Raw genomic sequence first — 7,888 nt, 5'->3', positions numbered from 1 at the left:
CGGGCGCGGCGCAGCTTCCGGGGGAGCCGGCGGCCGTTGCGGGCGGCGGCGCCATGAAGCTGACGCGGCAGAAGCACGCCAAGAAGAACATGGGCTTCTACAAGCACAACTTCCACTTCCGCGAGCCCTTCCAGGTGCTGCTGGACGGCACCTTCTGCCAGGCCGCGCTCCGCAACAAGATCCAGATCCGGGAGCAGCTGCCCGGGTACCTGGACGGCGCCACGCAGCTCTGCACCACCCGGTAAGGCGCGGGGGGAGGCCGGCGGGCAGCCCCAGTGCGCATGCCCGGGGCGGGCGGGGGGCTGCAGACCACGGCGGGTGGGAGCTCCAATGCGCATGCCTGGGGGGGGAGGGGGTGCGCGCTCTGGAGTCGGAGCGTGCGTGGCGCGGTGCGCATGCGCGGGGGGGCGTGTGGTGGGTGAGCGCGGTCCCGCCGCCTCTCTTCAGGCACCACCGCCGGGCGCGGCGGTGTGGGCGCCGTGGGGCCCTGGGCTCGCGTGGTTGTGGGGCCGAGGGCGGTAGCTGTGGTGAGGAGGTAGCGCTGTGGGCTGTAGTTAACTTGCAGAAGGACAGGAGGTTCTTTCAGTACCAGCTGCCTTTCCGAAGGTGGCAGAAACTGGTGAGGGATGAGGTGGGCCGAGGGCTAACCCCGGTGCGTGAGGGACGTCTGGGTGGGCCTCTTCCCACTCCCAGCGGCGTCGTGGCGAAGTGAGAGCAGCAGAGGCAAGCTCAGAGGGGTTTGCTGCTCGTATGGCGTTTCAGCAGCCTGCCTGCAGTGGGTTGTTTCCAAGCAAGAACAAGGATGTGCTAGACAAAGGCGTGGAAGTAAAGCATGCGCACTAAATATCTAAGTTGCCTTGAAGTTGCCTTCGTTTTTACTTGACTTTGTGTATTGTGTGTGCTAAAATCTCCTTCAGTTGGATTTCTGCAATGACAGAATAGCCAGCTGCCCATCATGGAGGCAAGTACTGAAAATATCAGGAAGATGTATACCCTAGGCTACAAGATTAAACGCTGAGCCTTCTTACAAAGCATACAGAACTGGCCCATACTTCTAAACAGTATAAAGTATCAAGTCATGACCATAGCTGTGAAAGGTTTGGGAATCACTGTGATCCAAATTGTATTCCTCTCATGTCTAAATGTCTCTTCTTGCTTCTTTCTTTCAGCAATATCTATTGGTCTTTTTGACCTGTTTTTGCTTAGGGCAGCTGAATGAACTCATTTTCTCTGCTCTCAGAATGCTAAGTTGGTGAGGCAGCACCTCAATGACATGACCAGAGCTTCCCTGAGGAGATGAGCTGGCTCGCTGTGAGAGTCTTTGCAAAAAGAACAGGCTTAAGTCTCCACAAAGACTGTCCTCAAAGGCTAAACTTTCTTCTCTGGAGAGAAAAATAGTTGCTACCATATCCTTGAAGCTGTATTTCAAGGCTGTACATTCCTACCACTGTCCACATTTAATAGTAAGACTCAGTGACCAGAGTAAGTTAGGTTTCATCTCCTGTTCATTTCTGCGTCTCCAAGCTAACGTCCTCATATAGACTGCTGTGCTGTCTGTCCTGTGTGAACGTCTGCTCTGAGTGCTGCTAAGAGGAGGATTTTAGGTTTGCGTTTTATTCTCTAATTGCAGTGCTGTGGAGCCATAAACTTCCAGCTTTTTAATCATAAGGACAGTCTTTTTTCTTCTGCTGCTTGAGTTGGTTGGATTCTGATAGCAAGTTTGAAGCAAGGTGATGGACGCTAATAGAGAGTTTAACTTGCATGCAGTGATTAATCAGTTCGTGCTAATTCAAGTAATTTTGTTAAGTAGTAGTTCACATGCTAGGTGATATCTGAACATGAATGTAAGGACTTGTCACTGATATTAAATATTTTTAAATAATTTGATATAACTTAATGTTGTTACTGGTTAATCCTGTTTGTAACCGAGGAAACCTTGCTGACGTCTTCAGATGGGCTACTGCTTTCAGATTACTGTGTGCCATTTACAACTCACAGAGCCTGAACAACTGGGCGTTGCTCATTCCTAATTAACTCAGGTCAATCTTTTGCTGGTGTAAAAAATGTGTAGCTATTTCCTCATTTAGAAATCATTATTGCTTTGGTTTTCAGATGTGTTCTAAAAGAACTGGAATCATTGGGGAAAGCACTGTATGGAGCAAAATTAATTGCCCAAAGATTTCAAGTTCGAAACTGTTCTCACCACAAGGATCCTGTGAGTGGTTCGGCCTGTTTACTTTCCATGATTGAAGAAGGCAACCCTCATCACTTCTTCATCGCTACACAGGTAAATGCTCATGAGAAACGTAACTCCATTTCATTTGAAGTGATCCTTTGATACCTAAGAATAAGGAAACCTACAGAAACCTTGGTTGTGAGATTTTTAAATACCTTGTGGGAATTAATCTTGTAAAGCCTTACTCGCTCTTAAATGTGTTTGCTAATTATGAAGTAGGGAATCATTTGTCTTACTTGAACAACTAGATTTTTTTACCCTAGAAGGGTATTGCTTAGTTTAGCAGAAAGTGTAGAAAACATACTGACTACCTCTTGACATGTAAGAAAACAACTGATGAATGTTTATTTGCATTTTCCTTGTGTATGCATCCCCTGCCCCAAACTGTGCATGTTTTGCACAGTAGTCTTAGAAGTGAAATTAAGTGTTAAACAACCATATAACTTCAATTTTAAGAAACCGAGGAGGTTTTAACTAAAGAATAAAGATAGAACTTGTGTACAAATAAGAAAGGCAGGTTTTTTTCTTATGTCTGTTATTGGGACTGTATGTATAAATTATATACAATATATAAAAAATGGTTTACAGTAGAATTCTTTATGTAAGATACAAGGTGTTTAAAATGACTTGTTATAGAAGAAATTATGTTACTTCTTGTGAACTGGTGGACTGCATACCAATGAACTGGGACTTTTTCCTCAAAACATGCAAGTATGCTTATACATGCATGAAAAAAAGGAAACATTAATAAATTTTCCATCAGAAGTACAGCTAATCAGAAGGAGAGAAATTGAAATTTAAATTGCTCTGAAAGGCACTGCCATGTATATCTGCTAGATTAAGTTTCTTATCTTTTTCATAATGTAATTTATCTTCATAGTATTGTATTAAAAGTAGGTTCATTTGAATTGCAAATACCATTTAATCCCAAAATATTGACTAAAATACTTAATTTTACAGGACCAGGATTTAGCAAACAAAGTGAAAAAGAAGGCTGGCGTTCCTCTCCTCTTTATTATTCAGAACACTATGGTGCTAGACAAACCTTCTCCTAAATCTTTAGCATTTGTTCAAAAGTTGCAGACAAATCAGCTTGTTCCAGAGCATCAAAAACAAAGTATTGTGCAGCTTAAAGAAAAAGAAGGACTGGCAAAGCAAGAAGGTGAAAAGAGAAGAAAACGTAAAAGGGCAGGCGGCCCCAATCCTCTCAGCTGTCTGAAGAAGAAAAAGAAGAAAACACAGGAGGGTCAGGAGCCTTCTGCTGAAAAGAAGAAACGAAGAAAAAGAAAGCGAAATAGGGTTAAAGCAGAAGCCGTGCAGTCAGTCCAGAAGAATGAAGAAGAATAAACCCGTCTTTCTAAATAATGCAGGACTTGAAGATTGTTTGAACTTTACAAAAAGAAAGGTTAATATGCAGTCATGTGAAATCAAGTTGTTAATATTAAAACTTATTTTTATGAGGTGGTACTGCTTATTACTGCATCTCAATATTTGCAGGTTATTGTTCTAGTAATTTATTCTGTTGTTTAGTAATTGGGTTTGTGACAAAATATTTAGGAACCGTCGTGTTTCATTATTCTCTCCAGCATCTTGATTCCTGCCAGAGAGTTCACACAATTGGTCGCAATTTTTTAGAAATGCCTCTTGGGTTTCATAATGGTTTTGGTGGGATGCTAGACTTCTTTCTTATTGTAGGTTGCTATTCTTACTAAAACTAGTTTTGACAGTTGTTCTGTTACAGAATGTGGAATCGACCTGAAAGAGCATAGTATCTTACTTATCTGTATTGTTTGAATACAAAAGTTAACTCTTTTACAAAGTGACCAGATGCCCTTAAGATGGCCCTTCCAGCCTGAATTACTCCATAAATTCCATGTGAGTCTGTTGTTTATGATCTTTATTTATTAAGAAGATCCTGGAGGGCGTGTGGTTGTGTTGATATTCCTGACATCATAATGGCATCTCTAGTGTGTCTAGTTTATTCTTCCTTTGTAAATAGGAAGAATGCAGCTTGAAAGTGCTGAATCAAAGCACTGGCTAAGACCTAATGCCATCACATTATATATAGCACAGCTGTGGAGGAGTCCTGAAATACAGCCAGCTGATGGTGATGGGACTTGGACTCTGTTGCAGTTGTTTCACTGTTCTGTGAGGTTATGAACAGAATAGAACTGGGTTGGAGGAGGGAGCTGCCAAAAATGTTTCGGCTACCTGATTTTTTTTTTTTTTAGTAGCTGTTTCCTGTACCTTGCATGTTTGGTGGCATTGGGAGGCAGAAGTGAGTGACTGGGATGACATAATAGAGGGGTATGCAGTTGAGTGCGTGCTGTGGCCCAGGTGTGCTGTAACAGTGTTCCCAGTCACCTCTTACCAGATTTTTAACGTTTTCTGGCTGCATTTCTACTTAACCAAGATGTAATTCTTAAAAGGAAGGCTTTCTGTTTCTTTACCTAACATGAGTCTAAGCCATGTTTTTTTAAACAATCCTTCAACCTGTATATCATACGTTTGTGAAGTAGTTCTCATGTGCATTATCTGCACAGGTTCTTGAATGTCTGGAGTATGTACACAGCTGTAATGTATGATGCTTTCTATTGGCTTTTCAAATTACAAGGACAGTTGTTTCATGGGGTTTGAGAAACCAGCTTGAGTGATGGGAATTGGCCAGTCTTAGAGGAAACTGCAGGGTCAGTCCCTAGAATCTGCAGAGATTTCCCTCTGGCCAGTGCAGGAGAAGTACATCAGTGTTCTCTGTGCTTGCAGCACGGAAAGCTACTACTGCAGCCCCAGGTGGAAGCGGTTGCTCGAACACAGCTGTTAGGAGTGGTCTGTGCCTTTATTGTTCCTTGCAAGACACCACATGCACCTTGGGAACTGACTGGGAGAGATGGAAGCAGGAAGGAAGGGTGCTATACTCACAATGAAAGCTTTAATTATCATTTAAAAGTTGTGCTCATTGTGGTATTGTTCCTACATTGATTGCTAATAGTCCTGAAGAGAAATTTAGTAACTCCTAGAAATTCCTTAATGTAGCATATTTGTTTGACATATATCACCTTTCTCAAGCTGTCATATTCCCTGTTCTTCCCTTATTTGGGCACAGTGACATGTTAACATAGTTTTGCTTCCCATTCCCCCTTAAATATTGTATTTCTTCCTCCTCCCCAAACCCACATGCAGAAAGCACTGCTGTAAGTAAAGCCTGGAGAAAGCAGAGATGGTTCATCTTCAAAATCTCATTCTGAGTGAAGAGTATATTAAAACCAAGTAACTTTACTAAAAATACTGTTTTTAAAAATTGAGCAGAAAACACACCCTGATTATTTACAATAGCCCCTTTCAGTGCCGTTGAAACACAAAACTTAAACATACCTTTCTTTGAAGACCATAGATAAAACATAATTACTGCAAAAAAGAATATTTTGACAGTCCTCTAATGACTCCCACCTTAAGGAATTTAAAACAATATTTATTTGTGTTTCCTTAGCGTTTTGCTGACACAAACTGAGTCATGGTGTTGCCATTGGGAAGAACTGGAATGAAAAGGGAGTGAACTCTTAAGAGAAAAGCTGTAAAATTGGTCTGCAGCATAGCTGCAGCTCTCCTCCAGCAAGGTAAATAATTTGCCTTGCAGTTTTGGAAGAGAGCTCTTGCCCAGGCAACAAGCAGAGGCAATCAGACCATGCGTTGTTACCATTTTGAAATTTGAAAAAAAACACCCCACCCTAGTTTCCAAGTAAAACACGCCCGCCAGGCCAAAGCTGACAGGCTGTATTTATGTCCTTACATCAGTAAGGTTAAGAGCAGCCTGTAACACCGAGCCCAGTGGTCGTGGGCTAGCTCTGTCTGGGCTGGGCTCTCGTAGCGCACACCGGCGTGGCTGCGGGCGGATGGCCCCGTGCCCATGCTCTCTGGCTGTTCTGGCTCTGCCTGGCAGGATTTGGTGGAGGTTTAGCTGGCCCGGGCTAGAAACCACGCCGGAGTACCTCTAATAATTCAGCAACGTGAGTCATGGGGAGCATCCCTTGGCGTTGTGTAAAACACCGCTGTGGAAGTACCTGTAGTGCTAACTTCGCTGTTGTAGGTGTTCAGCTCCACATTCTGCCCAAAGCCATGGTGGACGGTCCCACTCCCTTATTTGTCAATAAGTGGTATGGAGATCTGGCCACATCTCTAGTATAGACAGGGTTCCCAATGTGACTTTTCTAATAAAGTTTAGGATTGTTTTGCTGTAGCGTGTCGGAGGGATTGCTTTTGTTTTTGAAACTACAGATAGCCAGAGGTAAATTAAAAGGAGCTTGAGTGAAAACTTCTTTGGGGCTATTGATTTCCTTTTTTCTCAGACAGGATAAATACATAGCCCAAATCCTAGGCAGTACCTCACTAAATCTTTTTTTTTTTTAGAAAGAGGGAAATAAGCAGTGTTGTACAGTACGATGTATGCTACATGTGGAGAGTAATAGAAGAAGAAAACAATAACGCTTCAGCCACGGTCTGCAGGGCATTAATGCTGAATTTAGGACAGAGTCTCATCTACCAGCAGCAGAACGTATTTACTCAGACTGCCTGCCAATTCAATTGGCTGGATTTATACGTTGGTGTGATCCGGTATTGTACAATAAATCACTCCCTGAGCATCTGTTAACGACGCTAAATAGATGAGTTAATTAGAAGCTTCTGGAACCTGGGATGTTTATGAATCATTAAAGTAAATATGAATATGGTATGACTTGAAGAATAAATACATTCTGGTGGTGAAAGGAAAATAGGATGTCCAGAGCAGTCCTGCTCATTTGTTTTCAGCTACACTGATACGGTGTGAATGACTTCTCCATCAGCTTTAGAGTGTTCCTAGAGTTTCTTGAACGCGTTCTGTCACATACAAGATGAAGAACATCGGAATAATGCCATTATTTATACTCATTGCATCTTTCATATAGAAGTTTCACCAGCAGCCACTGTATATTTCATACCTCTGTGTGGGCGTAATATCTCACACAGGGAGCAGCCGGAGATACGGGGAATGAACAAATAAGAGCCCCAGCAGGTGTTATCATTTACAATTTCAGGGAGAAAGATTGCAGTGTACTGAGAGAGAATGACAGAAAGCAAAAGTTTTCATACCCAGAGAGTCAGGAGTGAGAGAGGGACTGCGCCTTGTGATTTAGGAATAGCCTAACTAATGCTGGGAGAGGGGCTTGCAGTGTATTTCTGGTAATTATTATGTCTGTGCACTCTGAGCCCCAGATTTGTCTTGGAGAGCTCAGCTGTCTGGCCATGGAGGCAGTCGTCTTGCAAAAGTTGCTAGGGCTTGTTACAGAAGAGACAGGCCAGGCTCTCTTGGGGGGGGTGTGTGACTTTATTTTCTGATTTCTTCTCTTGTGGTTGAGTGAGACACCATGCAGCTGCACTCTGTGTGTGGATACAGGGAAACAACAACGCTGTTAACAAGGATCCAATTAAAAACAACCCAGAGCCGAGAGCTGGGAGGAAGAAAAGAGGCAGCAGATTAGTCACTGGGATTTAAAAGAAATGAAGGAAGACAGAAAAATATATATGAGGGTTTCTGGGTGTTAAGTGGAGGAAAGAATTGGTCAGTAGCGAAAGGTGAACCAGAAATGGCTTAGTGGTTAAGGAGAGTAGGGAACAGAA

General features: G+C 43.1%; 1 protein-coding gene across 2 annotated transcripts; it reads left to right on the top strand.

Annotated features, from left to right (window-relative positions):
- Positions 1–32: 32 nt before the first annotated feature.
- On the top strand, positions 33–3,701 carry UTP23 (UTP23, small subunit (SSU) processome component, homolog (yeast)). 2 transcript variants are annotated; one of them, XM_010576979.1, is made up of 3 exons: positions 33–241; positions 2,113–2,287; positions 3,197–3,701. In XM_010576979.1, the coding sequence occupies exons 1-3, from the start codon at positions 54–56 to the stop codon at positions 3,581–3,583; spliced, it is 750 nt and encodes a 249-aa protein (XP_010575281.1). In that variant the 5' UTR covers positions 33–53; the 3' UTR covers positions 3,584–3,701. The 2 variants fall into 2 exon arrangements, with proteins under 2 accessions (XP_010575281.1, XP_010575282.1); XM_010576980.1 differs by lacking the exon at positions 33–241 and adding an exon at positions 739–830 and having other exon boundaries at positions 3,197–3,695.
- The last annotated feature ends 4,187 nt before the right edge of the window (positions 3,702–7,888 follow it).

Source organism: Haliaeetus leucocephalus, unplaced genomic scaffold (genome assembly GCF_000737465.1).
Source record: "Haliaeetus leucocephalus isolate CR32 unplaced genomic scaffold, Haliaeetus_leucocephalus-4.0 Scaffold555, whole genome shotgun sequence".
In the NCBI taxonomy this organism is placed as follows: Eukaryota; Metazoa; Chordata; class Aves; order Accipitriformes; family Accipitridae; genus Haliaeetus; species Haliaeetus leucocephalus.
Note: the sequence above shows the minus strand (reverse complement) of the source record. Positions and strands in the feature narration are given on the sequence as shown.